The 27,396-nt window shown below is 42.7% G+C and overlaps 1 protein-coding gene across 2 annotated transcripts in view; it reads right to left on the bottom strand.

Annotated features, from left to right (window-relative positions):
- The window catches only part of LOC140196778 (nuclear factor NF-kappa-B p105 subunit-like), a 129,295-nt gene that overhangs the window by 1,939 nt on the left and 99,960 nt on the right, over window positions 1-27,396 (bottom strand). For both annotated transcript variants that reach the window (XM_072256553.1, XM_072256554.1), the window contains exons 18-23: window positions 21,671-21,840; window positions 19,579-19,681; window positions 19,301-19,425; window positions 18,050-18,116; window positions 5,506-5,678; window positions 5,085-5,235 (exon numbers count right to left, since the gene is read on the bottom strand). In XM_072256553.1, the coding sequence (XP_072112654.1) occupies window positions 5,085-5,235; window positions 5,506-5,678; window positions 18,050-18,116; window positions 19,301-19,425; window positions 19,579-19,681; window positions 21,671-21,840 (789 nt within the window). The remainder of the gene's footprint in view (window positions 1-5,084; window positions 5,236-5,505; window positions 5,679-18,049; window positions 18,117-19,300; window positions 19,426-19,578; window positions 19,682-21,670; window positions 21,841-27,396) is intronic.

The following is a 27,396-nucleotide window of genomic DNA, read 5'->3' as shown; positions in this document are numbered from 1 at the left end:
CGCTGATATAATCACAGACAGGAATTTGTATACTTTGGAATAAGAACAACAGATCTTACTTTTTCCTAAATAACATTGTGCTGGGGAAGGAGTAGTGTTTGATAATTGTTCCTTTACTTCCAGGAACTGGGTTTGTATCGATTACAACCTGAGAGAATAAAATGCCCTCTTCCTGGATTCAACCCCAGCCAGGAGATCTCACCGATAAGAGGAGTTCAGAAGGATGATTGTAATGAGAGGGATTGCCGTTGACAAGGTGTGGTTGCAGCACACGAAAGGAAGGTTTATGTTGTGTCAAAGCCAGTGATTATACGTCACTGATTTGATAACATTTCAATGTATCAGCTGTGGAGTTTTCACTGTTCGTCCCTGAACAAACATGATTGAACTGTAAAAATGGAGGGAGCCAAGGGGATAGGGTAGTTAGCAGGAGGAATTCAGAGTGATTGAGGTTAAACCAGTGAATTTTTGGAGAAGCAGAAATGTTTAATGAATTGTAGGAAAATACTTCAGGCTGGCAGTCTCTATTCTTCAGCAGGGATGATTCCCAGTAGATTTCTGTAATAATTTACCAAGTGTTTGGTGGGGTGGGGTTGGTCAGATAGTTTTAAATATAGTAGACAATTAAACCTTAATATTGTCAGCAAAAACCTGCAGATACTAAAGTTCTGAGATAAAACAGAACCCACTGGAAATGCTCAGCAGAGAGAAGAGCAGCGTTGGTGCTTCAGGTCGGTGACTCACCAACAGTGCCTTTGGTGTTTGGTGAACTGTAACCCCCACCTGAATTTCTCCTTAGAGATACATGGCTTCCAGTCTCCTGGTCCCTCAGCTCCACACAGTCCTCCCCAAGAACCACAGGCAGGTCTATGCCAGTAAACTGTTGTTTTCACCTGAACTTGTCACACACAGCAGCTTTCTTCTCTCCCTAATGCCATAATTTCTCAACCAGCCCCATCCTACTTCAGTTGGATGCCTCTGATACTGTCCGGCATTTTGACAGCCCAACCAAGTTACCTCTATCATGGAGGCCCCCCATCACCTGCACTTCCATCCCACAGCAGGAGGCTGTAATAGCCTCCATTTCTTCCTTGAACAGAGTTCTGGCTACTCCCCCCAACCCCTTCAAAAAAAAACACGCTTAGCTGACATCAGCGAATGATTTCTATGTCTCTAGATCAAAGGTGTTGATGGGAGAAATTGTATGGGCTCAAGCCAAAGCCATCTCTTAGCAACATGCACAGAATGAGCTTTGTTTCAGTGCTCAGTCCCTACCCTCACCTATTAGAACCTACAGCACAATACAGGCCCTTCAGCCCACAAAGCTGTGCCGAACATGTCCTTACCTTAGAAATTACCTAGGGTTACCCATAGCCCTCTATTTTTCTAAGCTCCATGTACCTGTCCAGGAGTTTCTTAAAAGACTCTATCATTTCCACCTCCACCACTGTCACCGGCAGCCCATTCCACGCACTCACCATTCTCTGTGTAAAAAAAAAACTTACCCCTGACATCTCCTCTGTACCTACTTCCAAGCACCTTAAAATTATGCCCTCTCGTGCTAGCCATTTCAGCCCTGGGGAAAAAGCCTCTGACTATCCACATGATCAATACCTCTCATTATCTTATACACCTCTATTAGGTCACCTTTCATCCTCCGTTGCTCCAAGGAGAAAAGGCTGAGTTCACTCAATCTACTCTCATAAGGCATGCTCCCCAATCCAGGCAACATCCTTGTAAATCTCCTCTGCACCCTTTCTATGGTTTCCGTGTCCTTCCTGTAGTGAGGTGACCAGAATTGAGCACAGTACTCCAAGTGGGGTCTGACCACAGTCATATATAGCTGCAACATTACCTCTCAGCTCTTAAACTCAATCCCATAGTTGATGAAGGCCAATGCACTGTATGCCTTCTTAACTACAGAGTCAACCTGTGTAGCAGCTCTGAGTGTCCTATGGACTTGGCCCAAAATCCCTCTGATCCTCCACACTGCCAAGAGTCTTACCATTACTGCTATATTCTGCCGTCATATTTGACCTACCAAAATGAATCACCTCACACTTATCTGGGTTGAACTCCATCTGCCACTTCTCAGCCCAGTTTTGCGTCCTATCAATGTCCCGCTGTAACCTCTGACAGCCCTCCACACTATCCACAACACCCCCAACCTTTGTGTCATCAGCAAATTTACAAACCCATCCCTCCACTTCCTCATCCAGGTCAGTTACAAAAATCACAGAATAGGGGTCGCAGAACAGATCTCTGAGGCACACCACTGGTCACTGACCTCCATGCAGAATGTGACCTGTCTACACCCACTCTTTGCCTCTATGGGCAAGCCAATTCTGGATCCACAAAATTGGGTCCCATACTTCCTCAATAAGCCTTACATGAGGTACCTTATCAAATGTCTTGCTGAAATCCATATACGTTACATCTACGGCTCTAACTTCATCAATGTGTTTAGTCACATCCTCAAAAAATTCAATCAGGCTTGTAAGGCTGACCTCCCTTTGACAAAGCCATGCTGACTATTCCTAATCATATTATTCTTCTCCAAATGTTCATAAATCCTGCCTCTCAGGATCTTCGCCATCAATTTACCAACCACTGAAGTAAGACTCACTGGTCTATAATTTCCTGGGCTATCCCTACTCCTTTTCTTGAATAAGGAAATAACATCTGCAACCCTCCAATCCTCCGGAACTTCTCCCGCCCTCATTGATGATACATAGGTCATCGCCAGAGGCTCAGCAATCTCCTCCCTCGCTTCCCACAGTAGCCTGGGGTACATCCCGTCTGGTCCCGGTGACTTATCCAACTTGATGCTTTCCAAAACCTCCAGCACATCCTCTTCCTTAATATCTACATGCTCTAGCTTTTCAGTTCACTGCAAGTCTTCCCTACAATCGCTAAGATCCTTTTCTGTAGTGAATACTGAAGCAAAGTATTCATTAAGTACCTCTGCCTTCTCCTCCAGTTCCATACACACTTTTCCACTGTCACACTTGATTGGTCCTATTCTCTCACATCTTAACCTCTTGGTCTTCACGTACTTGTAGAATGCCTTGGGGTTTTCCTTAATCCTGTCCGCCAAGGCCTTCTCATAGCCCCTTCTGGCTCTCCTAATTTCATTCTTAAGCTCCTTTTCCTGCTAGCCTTGTGATCTTCTAGATCTCCATCATTACCTAGTTTTTTTCAAACCTTTCGTAAGCTCTTTTTTTCTTGACTAAATTTACAACAGCCTTTGTACACCACGGTTCCTGTACCCTACCATCCTTTCTGTCTCATCAGAATGTATCTATGCAGAACCCCACACAAATATCCCCTGAACATTTGCCACATTTCTTCCATACGTTTCCATGAGAACATCTGTTTCCAATTTATGCTTCCAAGTTCCTGCCTGATAGCCTCATATTTCCCCTTACTCCAATTAAACGTTTCCCTAACTTGTCTGTTCCTATCCCTCTCCAATGTTATGGTTAAGGAGATACCCTTGATACATCAGTGACTGCACTGATGTGGCTTTCTGCACTTATACAGAACTTCAAAATTATATCACTTTGTAGCCAATTTCCACCCTGCTTTTCCAGTTGTGCAGGCTATCTCCCACTCTCCCTTTGCCTTACCTTTCTCCTAGTCCTGTCTTCCACCTTCACTCATACTACTTTCCCAGAGGTGCCACACTTGTCCTTTCACCTCTTTTCTTTTGCTAAAACATTAACTCTGTCTCTATCTCCACAGATGCTGCCTGACCTGCTGTGTGTTTCCAGTATTTACTGTTTTTATTTCAGATATCCAGCATCTAAAGTTTTCTAGATTTTTAAATCACATTAGAGGCTAGTCTTAAAACACATCTGTGAGGATGCCAGGCATAACAAAGATGCAGTTAGTAATGGGCTGCTCTGAACAGTTTAGCTGTTTCTGTTGAGCCAATAAAATCTTCCATCAAGCTACATTAGAGGAATCTGGGCAGGGGGGCAGTCCTGATCACAGAGCTGGCTGTAAAGGAGGAAAGAGAGGTGATTTATGGAGGGAGTTTGGTGCCTGCATCCAGGCAGCTAAAAACACAGTATCAATGGAAAAAGAACATTGGGGATGATGACTGAAGGATAGATGAAGAATGAGGAAATGAAGAGATGGAGTCTCTAAGCGGAGGGGTTCAACTGAATTACAGAATTAGGATAGGGGTGTGATTTCTGATCCCCCTTTCCCCACTGAAGTTAACTTCAGTGGTCTTTTCAATCATGAGACCACACCTGGAGTATTGTGTGCAGTTTTGGTCCCCTAATCTGAGGAAAGACATCCTTGCCATAGAGGGAGTACAAAGAAGGTTCACCAGATTGATTCCTGGGATGGCAGGACTTTCATATGAAGAAAGGCTGGATGAACTGGGCTTGTACTCGTTGGAATTTAGAAGATTGAGGGGGGATCTGATTGAAACGTATAAGATCCTAAAGGGATTGGACAGGCTAGATGCAGGAAGATTGTTCCCGATGTTGGGAAAGTCCAGAACGAGGGGCCAGAGTTTGAGGATAGAGGGGAAGCCTTTTAGGACCGAGATTAGGAAAAACTTGTTCACACAGAGAGTGGTGAATCTGTGGAATTCTCTGCCACAGGAAACAGTTGAGGCCAGTTCATTGGCTATATTTAAGAGGGAGTTAGATATGGCCCTTGTGGCTACGGGGGTCAGGGGGTATGGAGGGAAGGCTGGGGTGGGGTTCTGAGTTGGATGATCAGCCATGATCATAATAAATGGCGGTGCAGGCTCGAAGGGCCGAATGGCCTACTCCTGCACCTATTTTCTATGTTTCTATAAAAACAGTTTAATAGAACATAAAGCATTAAGCACAGTACAGGCCCTTCAGCCCACGATGCTTTGCCAACCTTTTAATCTACTCCAAGATCAATGTAACCCTTCCCTCTCACATGCCCCTTCCCCATTTTTCTTTCATTCATGTGCCTAAGAGTCTCTTAAGCAACGTTAGTGCTCAAAGGAAGGGGAAAAGTTTGATCTGGTGTCCAGTAATTAAAGGGGATCATTCAGAATACTCTTAACACACAAGTGGAGGTGGTATGCTTACTGTTCTGCTCAGCAAGGGATGATGAATTCAACTCTTCATTCATTTTTGTGGTTGCTGCTTTGGCCATTGCTTTACCAAGTACTGCCACTGCTTCTCTGTAACCCATGGACTTCAGTGATTCCAGAATCTCCATCTGTGTACCACCAGATACCTGCATTGTACAAGAAGTTTAACAAGGGTTAACACCATTTGCAAAGCAGTAATTGCAACAACTGTGGGGAGTGAGGAGTGAGAACACTGACAACTGGGAGTCTTCTTGCTGATGAGAAGTGAGACTGGTGAACAGCATTTGTCAGGATGGTAATACAACTTTATTCCAATGATACCCAGCCCAACAACCCATCAATCATATCGTGCCAGTCCTACGAGTTCTCCACAACACTGCAGCTATCAGTGTTTGTGGAGTGCGGATGCAGCTCACCTCATAATTATCCAGCAGGGATCTTGCAGGAGAATGGCTGAGTTTAAAGACATTAATCAAGATACCAAGACCCAGTTTCTGTGCCAGAGTCATCCAGTTCAGGCCTGGTTCAGTCACTTCCAGCAGTTTGCACAACTCCATCCTCGCTTCTATGTCCAGTTGTCCTAGGTCACCTGTTAAGACAGAAACATGCCAGAAGTCAGTGCAATGTCAGCATCACAACACCCTGCAGAATGTTCCAAAGGATGGATTAGAGATACAAAAACTTCTTGAGCTTCTACTCCTCACTGGAGCACTAATGAAAGATATTTAATGGGTGACCCTGCCCAAGATGTTCCATGGTTCTTCCGCTCCTCCAACACCAGTGTGGTGAGTGGGAGTGAATGGTGTGACTGGATCAGCTTTTGGAGAGAAACTCTACTCTTCCAGTGTGCAGATGGTCAAAGTAAGTCCAGTTAAATTTATTGTCATATGCGCAGGTACAATGAAAAACTTACTTGCAGCTGTATCACAGACAGCATCAGACAAAAGAAAAAAAGAAAATTATGCATGATTTTTACAAGAAGGAACTCAAAACAAAAGTGTTCATTTCAGTACAAAGTGATCAAGGTAGTCATAACATGGCTAGACTAGTGATTCGGATTTTGCCGCTGATTCAAGAACAGAATAGTTGACGGAAAGTAACTGTTCTCAAACGTGTGAGAATAAGATCAGATCTGTAGAATTGCAACATTTTGATTTTCCTTCACCAGAGATATATGAGCATGAACTGAGAGAAGCACAGAAATCAGGAATGAATGTATGGCTGACCAGGATGGCAGAGAGTTACATAATGACTGATGCTCTTTATTCAAGATTGTTTCATGTCATTTCCAGTACACAAGTGTAAGGGAGAACAAAATAATTGTTACTCCGGATCCAATGCCGCACAAAAATAAAACACAATAAGATAGAGAATGCAATAATAATAAAATTTGAAATTTGATAGGGAAGAAGTAAAGTCTGACCTAGCAGTATTTCAGTGGAGCAAAGGAAGTTACAGTGGAATGAGAGAGGAGTTGGCCAAAGTAAACTGGAAGATGTTGGCAGGGATGACAGCAGAGCAACAATGACGTGAGTTTCTGGGAAAAATGAGGAAGGCTCAGGATAGATGTAAACAAAGAAACACTCAACTAGCAAAAGAGGACAACTGTGGTTGACAAGGGAAGTCAAAGCTAATGTCAAAGCAAAAAAGAGGGCATACAACAGAAAAAAAATAAGTGGGAAGACAGGATTGGGAAGCTTTTAAAACCCTACAGAGAGCAACTAAAAGAATTATGAGGAGGGAAAAAATGAAATATGAAAGCAAGCTAGCAAACAATATCAAAGTAGATAGTAAAAGCTTTTTCAAGTACGTAAAAAATAAAAGAGAGATGAGAGTTGTTATAGGACCACTAGAAAATGAAGCCGGAGAAATAATAACGGGGGACAAGGAGATGGCAGATGAACTAAATGAGTTTTTGCACCAGTCTTCACTGTGGAAGACACTAGCAGTGTGCCAGATGTTGAAGGGTGTGAGGGAAGAGAAGTGAGTGCAGTTACTATTACAAGGGAGAAGGTGATCAAAAAGCTGAAAGACATAAGGGTGCACAACACCTGGACCAGATGAACTGCATCCTAGAGTCTGAAAGAGGTAGCAATAGAGATTGAGGAGGCATTAGTAATGATCTTTCAAAAATCATTGGACTCTGCAATGATGCCAGAGGACTGGAAAACTGCAAAAAAAAAACTCCACTCTTTAAAAAAGAAGGAAGGCAGAAGAAAGGAAATTATAGTCCAGTTAGCCTGACCTCAGTGGTTGGGAAGATGTTGGAGGACAAAATAGGACAAAGTCAGCATGGTTTCCCTAAGGGAAAATCCTGCATGACAAATGTGTTGGAATTCTTTGAGGAGATTACACATAGAAAAGATAAAGAGGATGCAGTGGATGTTGTATATTTTGACTTTCAGAAGGCCTTGACAAGATACCACACATGAGGCTGCTTACCAAGTTAAGAGCCCATGGCATGATAGGAAAGTTACTGGCATGGTTAGAGCATTGTCTGATTGGCAGGAGGCAGCGAGTGGGAATAAAATTATCCTTTTCTGGTTGGTTGAAAGTGACTGGTGGTATTCTGCAGGGGTCGATGTTGGGATCAATTCTGTTTATGCTGTATATCAATGATTTAGATGATGGAATAGGTGGCTTTGTTGCCAAATTTGCAGATGATATGAAGATTGGTGGATGGGCAGGTGGTGTTGAGGAAACAGGTGGGATGCAGAAGGACTTAGATTAGGAGAATAGGCAAGAAAGTGGCAAATGAAATACAATTTTGGGGTTCCGGTGATGTCATCATCCAGAATGGCAGCCTAAAATAATAGCTCCTCCAGAAAAACGCTTATTTTTCCCCGTTAATCTGCCAAATACAAGATTGCTCAGGGGCAAGAATGGGGAAAAGGAATGGAGATACAAAAAAGCATCACTGCAGAGCCTGTGGACAAGGAGGGTGCAACAAGCGGCTCTCCTACACGAGCATGTGGCAGCGAGGCTGACGCTGGGCCTCATTCAGACGAAGTGGCAAATTTAATAAAAATTCTGGAAGAGATATGGGAATTCCAAAAAGACATAAAACAGCAACCAAATGGTATCAAGTCAGAACTCACCGACGTTAATCAAAAAATAGCGGTGGCAGAGATACGTATTGAAAAGGTGGAAGATCGCGTTCAAAACGTGGAACGGATGCTAAGTAAGATGATAAAAGTGTTAAACTAAAAGTGTTAAAATAAACTACTCGACCAAGAACGAAGGTCACGACGGAAGAATATAAGGATATATAATGTTCCGGAAGGAGCGGAGGGGTTGTCTGTGGTGGAGTTTGTAGAAAAGTTACTACAGAACACGCTGGAGATGCCCTCGACTATGGAATTTGACATTGAGAGTGCACATCGCGCGCTCATCCTGAGGCCTTCTGGAGACAGGGAAGATAAGCCATGGTCAATAGTAATTAGATTCCTTCGGTAAAAAACCAAAGCAGAGATTCTGTGCAAAGCCTGGGGACAGAAGGTGGTATTTTTGAATGGGAAATTAATATATTTTGATCAAGATTACCCCCCGGCGGTCCTGCAGAAACGTGAGGAATATTCTGAAGCGAAGCCAGTATAAAAGCAAAGAAAGATTAGCTTCCAGACTCCGTACCCTGCTAAACTGCGAGTGAAGACGGGACGCAGCTGTATCAGACAGTGGAAGAGGCGACTGCAGACATGAAGGACAGAGGGTTGCCTGTCAGTGTGATCAAACCGAGGGAAAGCTTGGCTGAGCAGCTATCTCGTTCTGCTTGGGAGATAGTGAGAGAATCGAGAAAGCAGGGTATGGGAGGAGGGCGAGAGAGGAATATCAGGAAGAGACTGTGAGTTTTCAGAAAATAGCCCTCACCCCCTCCAGAAGAGCCATAAGGTCTGACTAATTTCAAAAGTGTTGATAAGCTAAACAGAAGCAAAAATAGACAATGCTATACTTATCTCAAGAAGTACATATTACAATGTGGATATTATATTACTCAATTATTTTATTTTTTATTCATTCATTCACTCCTTTTTCCCCACCTACATGAGAATATATACATGGGAGGAATACACAGGGAAATTTTTTCTGTGTGATGGACACAGTTTTTTTCACTTACTTTTATGGGTACTGCAGTGGGGACCCTCAACTCACAGGTAGGAGAAGCTATCCCCCACGGCTAGACGTTTCCTCTAGCTCAACCCAGGGTCATCTACTAGAGACCTCAGCCTTGGAATCACACCTTCATTACCTTTTTTTAAAATTCGCATTTCTTGGTTCTTATTTGTTCAGGGAGTAGATCGATTAAGTTTTATTCTGCTAATTTCAATGAGATACTGACAGATAAATACACATGGCTAAGGACAAAGTAAAATTCATTTTCTTTTAATGTCAATGGGCTGTTAAGTCCAATCAAACGCAGTAAAATTCTATCAAAAATGAAGAAAGAACAAGTCCATGTTGTATATTTACAGGAAACTCATTTAAGTGATAATGAACATGGAAAACTAAAGAGAATGGGCTTCACTAATTTGTTTTTCTCCTCATATAAATCAGGACATAGAAGAAGAGTTGCTATTCTCATCTCAAGCAAGCTAAATTTTGAAAAAATATTCGAAATGGGAGATAAGGAGGGCAGATATATTCTGGTAAGGGGGAATATAGATGGAAATTCAGTTACTCTATTGAATATATATGCAGCTCCAGGAAGTGATATTAGTTTCTTCCAGAAAATTACTAATATTATGGTAACAGAAACAGAAGGTCTCTTGATATGTGGGGGAGATTTAAATTTACAATTACAACCAAAGTTAGACTCTTCCAATAGAAAAACCTATGAAACAAAGTCCTTACATAAGGAAGTTAACACACTTTTTGAGGATGTTGGTCTAATTGATATATGGAGGGACCTTTTCCCATCAGAAGGGATTACACTCATTATTCTGTGCCCTCCCCCCTCATTCTGTATATACAAGAATAGACTATTTCATAACATTTGGAAAAGATAAGATAAAGACAAAATAATCACCTGTGGAATTGGGACAATAGATATAAGTGACCATGCACCTATATATTTACCTGTTGATTTTGACCTACAACCAAAGAATACTATTGGGAAACTAAATTCAAGTCTACTCAATGATCCCTATTTTAAGGAACAAATTAAAAAAGAAATTGGTCTTTACTTAGAATTCAATGATAATGGAGAGGTTTCACCTCCCATTCTATGGAATACTCTGAAGGCTGTCTTAAGAGGGAAAATTATAGTGATATCTTCATATAAGAGAAAAATAAGGAATAAAACATTAGAGGAATTACTAAATAAGCTGAAGGAACTAGAAAAAAAAACAAATTGAGTTTGGCACAGGATACATTAGAGGAAATTTTAACAATTAGGAATGAAATTAATAGTTTGGCTACACAAGAAATCAGGAAAAATTTAATGTTTCTGAAACAGAGACACTATAAAAGTGGATCTAAATCTATGAAAATACTGGTGTGGAAACTGGAAAAAAAGATAGCAGAAAATACAATTCATAGAACTAGGGATCCAAGAACAAAAGTGATAAAAAAAAAATAAGTGAAATTCAAGAAGCTTTTGAAGTGTTTTACAAAACTCTATATTCCAAAGTTCTAGGGGGAAGCATAACCCAAATTGACACCTTCCTGAATTCTTTAGAGTTACCCACTTTAAGCGAAGAACAAAATAGAATTATGTCTGCTGAATTAACTGAAGCTAAACTAAAAACTGCAATTAGTAGGCTTAAATTAAGCAAATCACCAGGATCAGATGGATATACAGCAGAGTGGTATAAAGAATTAAAAAAAGAGTTAATTCCTGTCTTACTCCCCACACTGAACTGGGCTCTAAGAAAGGCGCAAATGCCACCCAGCTGGAAGGAGGCGATAATCTCAGCTATACCAAAAGAAGGCAAGGATAAAGTGGAATGTGGGTCATTTAGACCAATATCTGTTCTTAATATGGATTATAGATTATTTACCTCCATCATGGACAAACGATTAGAAGAGTTTCTACCCACACTGGTACATAATGATCAGACAGGTTTTATACAACAACGCCAAACACAAGACAATATACAAAGGACACTTCACATTATGGATCATATAAAAAAATAAAATCGAAGCAATAGTGATAAGCGTGGACGTCGAAAAGGCATTGATTCAGTGAATTGGAATTTTCTTTACAGAATTTTACACAGATTTGATTTACATGACACAATTATTAAAACTATACAGGCACTATATGACAATCCTACTGCTAGGACTAAAATCAATGTATATTTATCTAATAGCTTTACCCTAGAAAGGGGCACGAGACAGGGTTGAGCATGGTCACCGCTACTCTTCGCATTATATCTGGAACCATTAGCTCAATACATCAGACAAAACGAAGATATCAGGGGAATTACTATTAAAGGGACAGAGCGTAAATTGGCCTGTTATGTGGATGACATTTTGATCTATCTAGGGCAACCAACATACTCTTTATCTAAATTGATGCAATCCTTTGAACAATATGGTCAATTATCAGGATACAAGATCAACATAGATAAAACCCAATTACTTTCATATAACTATAGCCCACCAAGAGAAATTGAAAGTAGGTATCCCTGGGCATGGCAAACTGAGTCTTTCAAATAATTGGGCATCATTATGCCAAAAGATTTGGCGAAATTATCAGAATGTAATTATCTACCTATATATATAAAAAAATTAAGGTAGATATAACAAGATGGAACCTAATTCCTTTTTTTAGTCTCAGTTCAAGGATTGAATCTATTAAAATGAATATACTGCCCAGACTACTATATCTCTTTCAGACTCTACCAATAGAGATTAACCAAAATCAATTCAATGAATGGAACAAAATGTTATCAAGATATATATGGCAAGGTAAAAGGCCTAGAGTTCATCTCAAAACTTTGCAATTAGCCAAGGAAAAGAGGAGATGTGGCCTACCTTCTCTTAGAGATTATTATTTTGCAGCACAGTTGAGAGCTGTGATATACTGGTGCAACCGATCATATGACGCTCAGTGGAAAAACATTGAGGAGAACATACTTTCCCATCCCCATACAGGCAATTTTGGCTGATAACAACCTACAAAGTTACATGAATACTATTGAAAACACCCTAAAGGTTAACTTGCAGGTAGAGTTGGTGGTGAGGAAGGCAAATGCAATGTTAGCATTCATTTCAAAAGATCTAGAATACAAGAGCAGGGATGTGATGCTGAGGATTTATAAGGCACTAGTGAGGCCTCACCTTAAGTATTGTGAACAGTTCTGGGCTCCTCATCTAAAAAAAGATGAGCTGTCATTAGAGAGGGTTCAGCAGAGGTTCACAAGGATGATTCTGGGAATGAAAGGGTTATCATACGAGGAACTTTTGATAGCTCTGGGTCTGTACTCACTAGAATTTAGAAGGATGTATGTTAAAAGGCCAAGGCAGAGTAGATGTGGAAAGAATGATGAGGGAGTCAGGGGGTCTTGGACAAGAGGGCACAGCCCCAGAATTGAGAGGTGTCCACTTAAAACAGAGATGCAGAGAAACCTCTTTAGCCAAAGGGTGGTGAATTCAGGCATCTCACCCTGCAAAAACCCTCGCCCCCCACAACCCCATGACTGAATGGTGGAGCAGATTCGATGGGCCAAATGCCCTAATTCTGCTCCTATGTCTTATGGTCTAAAAACACAATAAATATAAATACATAGATTATATACATAAATTGATTGTACTGTATGTACATAAAGTGACACTCTGCACGGGGGTGTCTGTACATAAACTGACTGACAGGAAATGATAAATAATGGTGGTTTGGAATGTGGAGAGATGGGCTATTGGGTGGAGGTGTTGATCTGCCTTACTACTTTGGGAAAGTAACTTTTTGAGTCTGGTGGTACTGGCATGGATGCTATAACCTCCTCACTCATGGGAGTAGGACAAACAGGCCATGAACAGGGTGGGTGGGATCCTTCATGATATTCTTGGCCCTTTTCCAGCACCTTTCGGTATACATGTGTCTTTGATAGCGGGTAGGATGATGCTGGTGATGCATTGGGCAGCTGTAGACCCTTTGTGTCTGCCACAGTGCAGTTTCCATACCTGTATCACCTCTTAGAAAGAGGTGACATATGGTCAGAAAATGTTGAATCTTTGTGAGTGGAGTTAAGAAACTGCAAGGGTAAAAATAACATTATGGGAATCATATATATGCCTCCAAATAGTAGCCAAGATGTGCGGTTGAGATTGCAAAGGGAGCTGGAAAGGGCAAGTAATAAGGATAATGAGATAATTGTAATGGGGCACTTCAGTACGCAAGGGGATTGGGAAAATCAGGTTGGTGTCGGATGGCAAGAGAGGGGATTTGTTGAATGCCTATGAGATGGCTTTTAAGAGCAGTTTGTGCTTGCGCCTACTTGGGGAAAGGTTATCTTAGACTGGGTGTTGTGCAATAACCATGCTCTTATTAGGGAGCTTAATGTAAGGGAACCCTTAGGAGGCAGTGATCATAATATGATAGAATTCATACTGCAATCTGAGAGGGAGAAGCACAAGTTACATGTACCATTATCACAATGGAATAAAGAGAATTACAGAGGTGTGAGAGAAGAGCTTGCCCAGGTTGATTGGAGGAGGATAATGGTGGGGATGACGCCAGAACAGAGATGGCTAAAGTTTCTGGGAAGACTTCACAAGACACAGGATAGATATGTCCCATAGAAGAAGTTGTTTTCAAATGGCAGGGGTAGGCAACCATGGCTGACAAGGGAAATTAAGGACTCCATAAAAGCCAAGGAAAGGGCATATAAGGTAGCAAAAGTAAGTGGGAAGTTAGATGACTGGGAAGCTTTTAAAATCCAGCAAAAGCTATAAGAAAGGAAAAGATGAAATATGAGGGCAAACTAGGCAATAATATAAAGCAGGGTACCAAAAGTTTTTTCAGATATGTAAAGAGTAAAAAGGAGGCGAGAGTTGATTTTGGACCACTGAAAAATTATGCTGGTGAAGTAGTAATAGGGGTCAAAGAAATGGCAGATAAAAATTAATGGGTACTTTGCATCAGTTTTCACCGTGGAGGATACTAGCAGTGTGCCAGAGGTCTGTGAGTGTCAGGGAGCAGGAGTGAGTACCTTTACTATTACAAACTTTGTACAAAGGAAAAAGTGCGGGGCAAACTCAAAAGCTCTTAAGGTGGATAAGCCACTTGGACCAGATGGACTACATCTCAGAATCCTGAGAGAAGTTGCTGGAGAGATAAATTATGCATTGGTCATGATCTTCAAGAATCACTTGATTCTGGCATAGTCCCAGAGAACTAGAAGATTGCAAATGTCACTCCACTCTTTAAGAAGGAAGGAAGGCAAAGTAAAGGAAATTATAGATGAGTTAGCCTAACCTCAGTGGTTGGGAAAGTGTGGAGTCTATTATTAAGGATGAGGTTTTTGGGTACTTGAAGACTAATGATAAAGTACGTCAAAGTCAGCATGATTTCTGTAAAAGGAAATCTTTTCACATGGTTTGTCAATGATTAATTGAAGGCTTTGTGGCAAAGTTTGCAAATGATATGAAGATAGATGGAGGGGTAGGTAGTGCTGAGGAAGCAATGTGATTGCATCAGGACTTAGACAAATTGGAAAAACGGGCAAAAAAGTGGCAGATGGAATTTAGTGTTGGGTAATGTATGATAATGCATTTTGGTAAAAGGAATAATAGTGCAGACTATTATCTAAATGGGGAGAAGGTTCAAACATCAGAGGTGCAGAGGGATTTAGGAGTCCTCGTGCAAGACTGCCAGAAATTAATTTACAGGTTGAGTCTGTGGTAAAGAAGGCAAATGAAATGTTGGCATTTATTTCAAGGGGAATAGAATATAAAAGCAAGAAGATAATACTGAGCCTTCATAAGGCACTAGTCAAGTTGCACTTAAGAGCACTGTCAACAGTTTTGGGCCCCATATCTCAGGAAGGATGTGTTGTCACTGGAGAGAATCCAGAGGATGTTTCTGGGAAGAAAGCGTTAACATATGAGGAGTATTTGGCAGCTTTGTGCCTGTACTACTAGAATTTCGAAGAATGTGTGGAGATCTCATTGAAACCTACCGAATGTTGAAAGGACCAGATAGGGTAGATGTGGAGAGAATGTTTCCTATGTGGTGGGGGTATCCAGAACTAAAGGGCACAGCCTCAAAATCGAGGGGTGACCTTTTAGTACACAGTTAAGGAGGTATTCTTTTAGCCAGAGAGTGGTGAATCTGTGGAATGCTCTGCCACAGACTGCGGTGGAGGCCATGCCTGTGGGTATATTTAAGGCCAAAGTTGATCGTTTCCTGATTGGTCAGGGCATCAAAGGAAGTTGCAAGATTGCAGGTGTATAGGGTTGAGTGGGATCCGGGATCAGCCATGATGGAATGACGGATCAAACTCGATGGGCCGAATGGCCTAAATCTGCTCCTATGTCTTACGGTGTAATGCAATGTTGTAGCTTGTTAGGATGCTCTCTACGGTGCACTTGTAGAATGTCACGAGTACAGATTTGCATAATCTAAGGAGAGAGTAGGAACTGACTGAAAGAGTAGGTCAGACAATGTGGAATTATTCACTGGTAAGGAGAACAGAGAAATAATAATGATATTTACTGATGTTTGGGGTCCCTGTGAATGAGTCACAGCAAATAAATACACAGGAGCAGAAAGCATTTGTCAAGGTCAGTGCCTGAAGTCCAACTTTTGGTTTTGCAATGAAAACCAACAGTTAGTGAGAGTTGGGCTTCAACCTTTCTCACCTGTCCATTGAGGTCATAACTGAACTTTTACCTCCAAGGTCTTTCCTGCACTAATCCCATACCTCTCGATTCCTTTAAGATCCAAAAAACCTATTCATCTCCTCAGTGACCAAGCCCCCACAGCCTCTGAACTTCTACAACCTTCTGGCTGAAGAGATGTTTTTCCTCAATTTAGTCGTGAGCTGCTGATCCCTGGTTCTGAGCTGCTGCAGCCCAGCTAGGGAAACATCAGTGTGGCCTCTACTGTCAGGCTCCTTTAAAATTCCCACACACACTCAGTGGCCACTTTATTAGGTACACCTGCTCGATAATTTAAATACCTAATCAGTCAGTCATACAGCCGCAACATAAAAGCATGCAGATATGGTCAAGAGGTTCAGTGGTTGTTCAGACCAAACACCAGAATGGGATGAAATGTGATCTAAGTGACTTTGACTATGGAGTGATTGTTGGTGTCAGAAGGAGTGGATTGAGTATCTCAGAAACTGCTGATTTCTTGGTGCTTTCACACACAAATCTCTAGAGTTTACAGAGAATGGAGTGGAAAATGAAAAACATCCCGTGAGTGGCAGTTCTCGGGGTGAAAATATCTTGTCAATGAGAGAGGTCAGAGGAAAATGGCAATTTGGTTTATGCTGACAGGAAGGCGACAGTAACTAAATTAACGTTACAAAGTGGTGAGTAGAAGAGATTCTCTGAACGTGCAACATGTTGAACCTTGAAGTGGATGGGCCATGGCAGCAGACGACCATGAACATATACTCAGTGGCCACTTTATTAGGTACATGGGGTATTTAATAATGTATCTACTCAGTGTATTACAATGTGATCCTCTCGTTCTTCAGAGCAAGTACTACCTTGTCGTTTTAATGAGAAGGCCAACATGAACAACTCTGCTGGATAGGTCATGTTATTCAGATGCCCAACTTGCATCTTCCCAGATCTTTTACAAAGGAAATGTTTTAAAGATAACATCAAAATCAGACTGAAGAAATCCAGCATGACATCTAAAAGCTGGGAAGACATTGCACTCAATAGATACACCTGGAGGAAATCTGATCAAGAGGGAGCACGACCTCTGCTGTGCCCCAGACAACAAGCAGCAGCTGCTAAAGGAGAGACTAAACAACCAAAAGACCCAACCACTGACCACAGCCATTGCTTACTCGTGTCCACACTACAACAGATTGACCTCTACAGCCACCTGAGGACCCACTCGTGGACAAGCCCTTAGGAGAACATCAAACTTGACTCAAGTGATTGCACTACTATTCATAGGATACAGCCCAAATCTTCCAAGTCAAGAACAATCTGACCCTTTATTATACCCTAACACAAGGAAATCTGCAGATGCTGGAATTTCAAGCGACACACATCAAAGTTGCTGGTGAACGCAGCAGGCCAGGCAGCATCTCTAGGAAGAGGTACAGTCGATGTTTCAGGCCAAGACCCTTCGTCAGGACTAACTGAAAGAAGAGCTAGTAAGAGATTTGAAAGTGAGAGGGGGAAGGGGAGATCCAAAATGATAGGAGAAGACAGGAGGGGGAGGGAACATCATGTTAACTTGCAGTAACTGGTGTACAGTCCTGGCAATCTATCAGCATTAATTTCTCCAGTACTGATGCACCTCAACCACCCAATTCTCCACCATTTCCAGAGGAGTTCTCTCTTCCATGAAGGCAGACAAAATATTGGCCAAATTTCCCGGCTAATTCTTTACCCCGTGTAATTCCTCTGGCATCGGTGTGCAAGGGACCCATGCGAACTTCGTCCAAAACTCTATTTCTGCACAACTTGCCTCAGGGAGGAGGCACCGTGAAGATCTGCTGGGTTTGATTCCTGGGACCAGGAGCTCCAGAACAACCAGCTTGCGCTCGTGGGAGCTCAGAGCGAGAGCTAAACTTGCCTCTCATTAGGAAAGCGATTGACAGGGCGAGTGTCTCCAGAGACAGACAACAGATGTCATCCTTCTTACTGAGGAGACACTCAGCACTGACGAGTTAGATCGGGCCATGACTGTTCCAAGTGTAGGAGTCACTTCCTCTGAGAGGAAGGTGGTGAACTATGGTTAATCCTGATGGACTCTGTTCCTCATCCAGTTGAACAGAACTTTGGACGGAGTCAGAAAAGCATTGAAGCACGGCAGAAATAAAGGATTACCTTGTGGGAAAGGAGCAACAGACCCAGCTTTGGATTGGTACGGTTTGCCTGTTAGGATGTCATAAACCTGGAACAAAAGGTACATTGATAAATTAGTTAGCGAGACTGAATTCCTGACTCCCTGAAGTTACACCAGGCAAAGGAACCAGAGAGAGGATGAGGGAATTATTTCTTCAGATGTAGTGAGTGGCTGTCATCTGGGATCTAAGCTGATGGGAACAGTCAGAGGGAAAATCTATGCATTGTTGAAAGAGAAAAGATGCCAGGCTATAAGGGGGAGCAGTGAAGGGGGTGAGAGAGAACAAGGAGTGACGGGAACAGGGGAGCTGGGAGTGGGGTGGGAGGAGACAGCAAGAAGTGAGAACAGGGGAGTTGGGAGTGGGGAGGAGGAGAGGGAACAAGGAGTGAGGGGAACAGGGGAGTTGGGAGTGGGGAGGAGGAGAGGGAACAAGGAGTGAGGGGAACAGGGGAGCTGGGAGTAAGGAGGAGGAGAGGGAACAAGGAGTGAGGGGAACAGGGGAGCTGGGAGTGGGGAGGAGGAGAGGGAACAAGGAGTGAGAACAGGGGAGCTGGGAGTGGGGAGGGAGGTTGAATTGGTTCCGACCATTTTGAGGTGACCCAAGATTGTCAAATTGTGCTGCGTCCTTTAGATATACACGCAGTGGTCACTTTATTGGGTACATCTGTGCAGCCGGTTGTTAATGCAAATATCTTATTAGACAATATTATGGCAGCAACTCAATATATAAAAGCATGCAGGCATGGACAAGAGGTTCTGTTGTTTTTCACACCAAACATCAGAATGGGGAAGAAGTGTGACCTAAGTGACTTTGACTGTGGAATGATTGTTGGTGCCAGATGGGGTGGTTTGAGTATCTCAGAAACTACTAATCTTCTGGGATTTTCATGTACAACAGTCTCTAGAGTTTACAGAGTGTGGTGTGAAGAACACAAAAACATCCAGTAAGCAGCTGTTCTGTGAATGAAAATGTCTTGTTAATGAGAGAGGTCAGCGGAGAATGGCCAGACTGGTTCAAGCTGACAGGAAGGCAACAGTAATTCAGATAACCACATTTTACAACAGCGGTGTGCAGAAAGCATCTCTGAATGCATAATACATCAAACCCTGAAGTGGATGGCCTACAGCAGCAGAAGACAATGATCAGATACTCAATGACCACGTTATTAAGTGCAGGACACTGGGTGTACATGAATCATCGGTTTCTTCCCTCCAGTCACCCAAGTTCTCACCTCCTCTGTGGCCGACATGTCCAGAGGTGTAGTTCCGCGGAAGATTCCTTCGTCATCGGCATCTTCGAGGCGTTCATCGCATCTGTCATCCAGCGGTTCATGGTTCTCGATTAGTGGGTCTGCACCTGAACATTGCAGAGCATTTTACAAGAAACTTACTTCACTGACGACAACAAAGATATTTAAAATGAACAACATCATGAGGTTCCCTGAGAACCCAGCTTGGTGACCCTCAGCCACTGACCCCTCAGGCTGACCACAGATCTTTGCCTACTTACCCGCTGTCATCAATAAGGCACAAAGTTTGGTTGAGCCTCTCCCCGCGGCTATGTGAAGAGCGGTTGATCCATCAAATGTGGTTGCATCAACATCTGTACTCGCCTGAAGACCAAAGCACACACGCAATGTCAACACACTGGCCGTCCACATGTTGGTCACTGTCCGTTCACACCAGGGCTGTGCTACTGACTGCAAAGTACTTTTGGGAATCTTGAAATTGTGGATGGATCAGAGAAGTGCAATTTCTTCTATCAGCCCCAGTACAGCTCCATTTATATACATTTTGTGATGTTCTGGGGGGGGGACATGGTCAACAGTCCTCCCCAGAATTTCTAATGACCAGCACTGGTTATTGTTAAGGTGCTTTTGTGGGGTTATGGTGGGAAGTTCCGCTTCATTTATTGTTACATTTTAGCTTGGGTTATAGTTATTCACTTGTGGATCACTCTAACTGTAACCGGGGTGTGTGATGGTCACCTCCCTCGTATGTATGAGACTGGTTGGTTTCACTCTCTGGATCATGGTGTCTACCACAATAAAATGGTTGTGTGTGTGTGTATATAAATATATATACGCTTCTCAAGGTAATCCTCCACTACTGAATCCTCATGTTGACCCTTGACTACTTAATCCTCACAGAGACCTAAGCTACTAACACAAGAACACAAGAAATAGGAGCAGGAGTAGGCTATCCGGCCCATCGAGCCTGCCCCGCCATTCAGTAAGATCATGGCTGATCTGTCCGTAAACTCAGCTCCATCTACCTGCCTTTTCCCCATAACCCTTAATTCCCCAACTATGTAAAAATCTATCTAACTGTATCTTAAATATATTTCGTTAAGAAGCCTCAACTGCTTCCCTGGGTAGAGAATTCCACAGATTCACCACTCTCTGGGAAAAACAATTTCTCCTCATCTCCATCCTAAATCTTCTCTCCTGTATCTTGAGGCAATGTCCCCTAGTTCTAGTCTCACCTACCAATGGAAACAACTTTCCTACTTCTATCTTATCTATCCCTTTCAAAATTTTGTATGTTTCTATAAGATCCCTTCTCATTCTTCTGAATTCCATAGAGTATAGTCCCATGTGACTCAATTTCTCCTCATAGGTTAACCCCTTCATCCCTGGAATCAACCTGGTGAACCTCCTCTGCACCGCCTCCAAAGCCAGTACATCCTTCAAGTACGGGGACCAGAACTGCACACAGTACTCCAGATGTGGCCTCACCAGTACCCTGTATAGTTGCAGCATAACCTCCCTGCTCTTGAATTCAATCCCTCTAGCAATGAAGGCCAACATTCCGTTTGCCTTCTTAATAATCTGTTGTACCTGCAAGCTAACCTTTTGCGATTCATGAACAAGCACTCCCAAGTCCCTCTGCACAACAGCATGCTGCCATCTTTCACCATTTAAATAATAATCTGCTCTTCTATTCTTCCTTCCAAAGTGGATGATCTCTCATCTACCAATGTTGTATTCCATCTACCAGACCTTGGCCCACTCACTTAACTTATCCATATCCCTCTGTAGACACTCCACATCCTCTGTACAATTTGCTTTTAACCCCTCACATTGACCCTCAATTACTGAGCTCCTCACTGTGACCCTCGGCTACTGACACCTCAAGGTGGCCCTCAGCTACTGAATCCTCACGCTAAATCTCAGCCACTGTCCCCCTTATGTTGACTCTCGGCTACTGACCCCCTCACGGTGGGTGCCCAAGAGGTGCAAGTTCAGCTGTCACTGGTTTGTGCCACAGAGCAGCAGAGGGCTGAATGTGGCAGACATCAGAGGTCCTGGGGCAGGGCTTCCAGGAATGATGCGGAATTGATGGCTGTTTGCCTGCACAGCTCTAGCTCTCTCAATGGCCCCTGTAAACCACAGCACAAGCCAACACACATGCCCACACTACTCTCAGGGTGCCAGTGTACAGTAACTGACCCTGGTTATCAGGTCATTATTACATAGCTGTTTGTGGGAGTTTGCTGTGCGTGAGGTGACTGCGACATTCTCTGTGTTGGCAGGTGAGCACCATGATGCTGTGAGGCGCTATACAAATGAAACTTCTTTGTTTTGTCCTGCTGCACTGACCTCAAGGAGAAGGCTTCCGACCAGCGAGATGCTCTCCTGTTCAACGGAAAGGTGCAGTGCGGTGCGCCCCGAGCGCTGTTCTGGGGTGTTCACGTCTGCTCCGGCTGCCAGCAGCTGCCTCAGGGCAGACAGGCTGTTGGCCAACACTGCCAGGTGAATGGCACTGAACCCTGGGGAAACACAGCAGGCTGTTAGACGCTGGCCAGTTCACACTTCCCACTCTGTGACCCCATGGGACATGACACCAAATACATGGACCAGCAGCTTTGACCCCGATCCTCCAGCAAACTTTCAAGGCATAACGGACACCACAAGCCCTTGGAATGAGCCCACTAACAGCACCTCTACAAAATCTCTCTGCCAGCCTCTGTCCCACCCCTCCCTCTTACGTTCTTAATGTACAAAGTTTAATCAATGACTACAATATTACAACATAAACACTGATACACTACAGCAAACTGCCAGGTCAGCAGAAAAGGTCTGTGGCCATGGTCTACCATCACTCCAGGACTTACATGTGTCCAGGACAAAGGTGAGGGCAGAAAAATATCATTGTGGACATGATCCACCCTGCAAACTGCCTCTTCCGAAAGCTTCCTTCTGAAAAGCACTACTTAAGGCATCTGTTAGTCTTGCAAGACCATAGATCTGCGCCTGCAAAGTCTTCACTCTCCAGGGCCAGGCCTGGGCAAGGTAGTATGGAAGACCAGCAGTTGCTCATGCTGCAAGTCTCCCCTCTCCATGACACCAGTGTTGTCCAAGGGAAGGGCATTAGGACCCATACAGCTTGGCACCAGTGTCGTCGCAGAGCAATGTGTGATTAAGTGCCTTGCTCAAGGACACAACACGCTGCCTCGGCTGGGGCTCGAACTCACGACCTTCAGGTCGCTAGTCCAATGGCTTAACCCTTGGCCACGTGCCCACTCAAAAGCACTATAGGGCTACTGAAACAAAAACTTCACGCCATCTTAAAAGTTTCTTCCTCCAGGCAGTTAATCGGATCAACCATTCTCATCAGTCTCCCCCCATCTAGAACCGCTGCCACTGCGCTGTAAACACTTCATTATAATGCTGTTTATACATTGTAAATGCAGTACATGGTGGTTTTATGTAATATGCACATTTTATTCCATATCCATCATTTCACTTCTAACTTTATTTTTATATGCAGTGGATTCTGATTCATTGGGACACTCAGAACTAGTACATTTTGGCCCAATTAAGTGGCTGCCCCAATTAGCAGAATTTTCATGGTTAAAATACACAACTTGTTTGTAGTTAAGAAGGTCTAAAAAACCAAACTGAGTAACAAATTAAATATCTAAAGGAAATACAGAACAAATTAGAACACTACCAATATGTTGTGTTCGCTCACCACCGAAATAGGACAAAGCCAAAACTTCTTTATTCAGTAAAACCAAGCAAATACAAATGTCAAACTCAAAAATTCAACTGTATGTCCCAAAGCATGACTATTTCAATGGTTTACCCAAACAACATTCAAGATGGTGATGGGAACAATAATCAATTAATCAAAGTCAGGCTGAGATTAGTTGTCAGCTGACCAATAGGCGTTGGTTGTTTCAGCTCATTGTAACACAATACTACTATAGTATTACAAATCTGTACTAGTTCCTAATAGTTATTGATGGAGGAATTCATCCAGTGGATACAACGAACAAAATCAGTGCAAACGCCTCATGCAGATAATGGACTGCCTTCATACAATACTGTCGATGATTGAATGCTCCAAATCTTCATTTTCATTGTAATATTCAAGATGATTGTTGATACCTTCAAATTCTTTGTGTTCCTAACTTGTTGGAGTAGTGAAATTGTATCGTTTTCACTCCCGGCTGTTTCTGACATCTTCAAGCCAGAATGCTTTGAAACCCACAGTGAGCAAAACAGTTCTGAATTGTCTTACTTCTTTATTTCTCACCAAATATCAGTTACAAAATTCACTGCCTTTTGAACACAAACGCACACAACTGATGCTATTTAAAACTGTTCACTCGAAGCACGGTGTAGCGTTTAGCGGCCACACAAGTCCATGCTACTGCTGCTAGTTAGGTCCTGTTCGGCAGCAGACTCCTGCCCCAATTAAGTGGCATGGTGTCCCAAATAAATGAAGGGAATCCTGGCTATTTTCTTGATTAGTTTTTTGTTTTTTTAAGAGTTGTCCCAAATAAACAGCTGTCCCAATTAACCAGAATCCCACGTAGCTCTTATTCTTTATAACTGCGAAATATTGTTTTAGGTTGCGTGTTGCATCAATACACCATGGCAAATTCCTAATACATATAAATGTACATGGCGAATAAAGCTGCTCCTTGACATCTACTGTACACAAGTCTTTGACACATTTAGATAAATATCTAAGACTTTTGCACTATACTGTAGTAATTTTGTACTGTGCTGTATTGTTGCCGCTGCAGCTGCAAAACAACAAACTTCATGAGCTAGGTGAGTGATGATAAACCTGATTCTGATATGGGTCTCTATTGTGGACTGAAATGGGAAGGGAGCAGAGAGAGGGAATCGTGGTTGGGAAAAGGGGACTAAAGAAATTTATTGAAGAAATTTATTAAAGAAAACATTGCATTTGCTTTCCTCACCACCGATTCTTAACCTTCAGGGTGTTCTGCACAAGGACTCCCAAGTCATATTTCATCTGAAAGTTTTGGATTTTCTCCCTGTTCAGAAAATAATCTGCACATTTATTTCTTCTACCAAAGTGCATGACCATGCATGTTCCAACACTGTACTTCATTTGCCACTCTCTTGCCCATTCTCCTAATCTGTCTAAGTCCTTCTGCAGCCTTCCTGTTTCCTCAACACTACCTGCCCGTCCACCAATCTTCGTATCATCTGTAAACTTGATAACAAAGCCATCTATTCCATCATCTAAATCATTGATATATGTACAGGAAAAAAAGCAGTCCCAACACCGACCCCTGTGGAACACCACTAGTCACTTTCAGCCAACCAGAAAAGGATCCTTTTATTCCCACTCACTGCCTCCTACCAATCTGCCAATGCTCTAACCATGCCAGTAACTTTCCTGTAGTACCATAGGCTCTTAACTTGCTAAGCAGCCTCACTTGTGGCATCTTGTCAAAGGCCTTCTGAAAGTCCAAATATACAACATCCACTACATCCCCTTTATCTATCCTATGTGTAATCACATCAAAGAATTCCAACAGGTTTGTCAGGCAAGATTTTCCCTTAAGGAAAACATGTTGACTTTTGTCATATCTTGGCCTGTGTCACCAAGTACTCCATCACCTTGTCCTTAACAATTGACTCTAACATCTTCCCAATCACTGAGGTCAGGCTAACCGGTCTATAAATTCCTTTCTGCTGCCTTCCTCCTTTCTTAAAGAGTGGAGTAACATTTGCAATTTTCCAGTCCTCTGGCACCAAGCCATAATTCAATGATCTTGAAAGATCATTACTAATGCCTCCACAATCTCTACCAGTACTTCTTTCAGAAGCCTAGGATGCAGTTCATCTAGTCCGGGTGATGTATGTAACCTTATGCCTTTCAGCTTTTTGAGCACCTTCTCCCTTATAGTAGTAACCGCACTCACTTCTCTTCCTCACACCCTTCAACAGTGTCTTCCACAGTGAAGACTGTTGCAAAATACTCATTTAGTCATCTGCCATCTCCTTGTGACCCCCATTATTATTTCTCTGGCCTCATTTTCTAGTCATTCTATATCAACTCTCTTCTCTCTTTCATTTTTTATACACCTGAAAAAGCATTTTCTATCTACCTTGATGTTGTTTGCTAGCTTTCTTCCATACTTCATCTTTTTCCCTCCTAATGATTCTTTTAGTTGCTCTCTGTGGGTTTTTAAAAGCTTCCCAATCCTCTATCTTCCCACTATCTTTTTTTTGCTTTGTTATATGTCCTCTCTTTCGCACTTACATTAACTTTCACTTCCCTTGTCAGCCATGGTCATACTAATTTGCCATTTGAGTATTCCTTTGTTTTTGGAATACATCTATCCTGCACCTCCGTCTTTTCTCTCAGAAACTCAAGCCATTGCTGCTCTGCTGTCATCCCTGCCAGCATCTCCTTCCAATATACTTTGGCCAACTCCTCTCTCGTGCTATGGTACTTTCCTTTACTGCACTGAAAATCTACTGCATCAGTCTTTACTTTCTCCCTATCAAATTTCATGTTGAATTCAATCACATTGTAATCATTGCCTCCTAAGGTTTCCTTTACCTTAAGCTCCCTAATCACCTCAGATTCATTACATAACACCCAATCCAGTATTGCTGATCCCCTAGTAGGTTCAACAACAAACTGCTCTAAAAAGCCATCTTGAAGGCATTCAACAAACTCACTCTCTTGAGATCCATTACCAACCTGATTTTCCCAATCTACCTGCATGTTAAAATCTGCCATGACTATCATTCCATTGTCCTTTTGACACACCTTTTCTACTTCCCATTGTAATCTGTGGTCCACATCCCAGCTACTGTTGGGAGGTCTGCATATAATTGCCATCAGGGTCCTTTTACCCCTGCAGCTTCTTAACCCAACTCAGAAGGATACGACATCTCCGAATCCCATGTCACATCTTTCTAATGATTTGATGCCATTCTTTACTAGCAGAGTCATGACAACCCCTCTGCCTACCTTCCTATCTCTCAAATACAACGTGTAACCTTGGACATTCAGCTCCCAACTACAATCATCCTTCAGCCATAAGACAGTGATGGCCACAACATCATACCTGACAATCTGTAAAAGTGCAACAAGATCATCCACCTTAATTCTTATACTCTGTGCACTGAGATATAACACTCTGAGTACTGTATTTGCTACCCTTTTTGACTCTGCATCCCTAATGCCCTGCTGGCTGCAATTTGTCCTAATATCTGCCTGCCCTCCTTAACTGACCCACTGACTGCCCGCTAGCTTTGCTTTTTCTTTTAACCACCTGTCCTATCCTGAGTCCCTTCACTCCTGTTCCCACCATCCTGCCAAATTAGCTTAAACCCTCCCCAACGGCTTTAAAAAACCTGCCCACAAGAATATTGGTCTGACAAATGGTACGAGTTGGGTGTAAATACATTGTTTTAAAGACATTCGGAGAAGTACCTGGATAGAAAAGGAGCGACACACACAGTTCTGGAGAAACTCAGCAAGTCGGGCAGCATCGAGTTTGAGGAATATAGTCAATGTTTCAGGCTGAGACTCTCCTCAAGGTTTAAGGGAATGTGGGTCAAGCCCAGGGAAATGGGACTAGCTCAAGTAGGCAACTTGGTCAGCATGAACAAGTTGGGCTGAAGGGTCTGTTTCTGTGCTGTACAACTCTACTGGGATCACCAGCCACCCAAGACAGAGGACAGGATAAATCAAAGCAGACCATACCTGCCAAAGTGCCCCATCAGGAAAAGTGATACCCAATCCCGCTGAACTGCAGGTCTTTTGTCCCAAATGAGAAAGTCCAGCACGTTTGCTCTGACTGTGCTGTCAGCTTAAGTGAAATCACTCGATAAACAGGGCTGCCTCTTCTTTCAGGCAGGTGCTTGCCTTTAAATCGAAGGTGCACTTATCTGTCATAGTCATAGTCATAGTCATAGTCATACTTTATTGATCCTGGGGGAAATTGGTTTTCGTTACAGTTGCACCATAAATAATTAAATAGTAATAAAACCTTAAATAATTAAATAGTAATATGTAAATTATGCCAGGAAATAAGTCC

Source organism: Mobula birostris, chromosome 4 (assembly GCF_030028105.1).
Source record: "Mobula birostris isolate sMobBir1 chromosome 4, sMobBir1.hap1, whole genome shotgun sequence".
Lineage (NCBI taxonomy): Eukaryota > Metazoa > Chordata > Chondrichthyes > Myliobatiformes > Myliobatidae > Mobula > Mobula birostris.
Note: the sequence above shows the minus strand (reverse complement) of the source record. Positions and strands in the feature narration are given on the sequence as shown.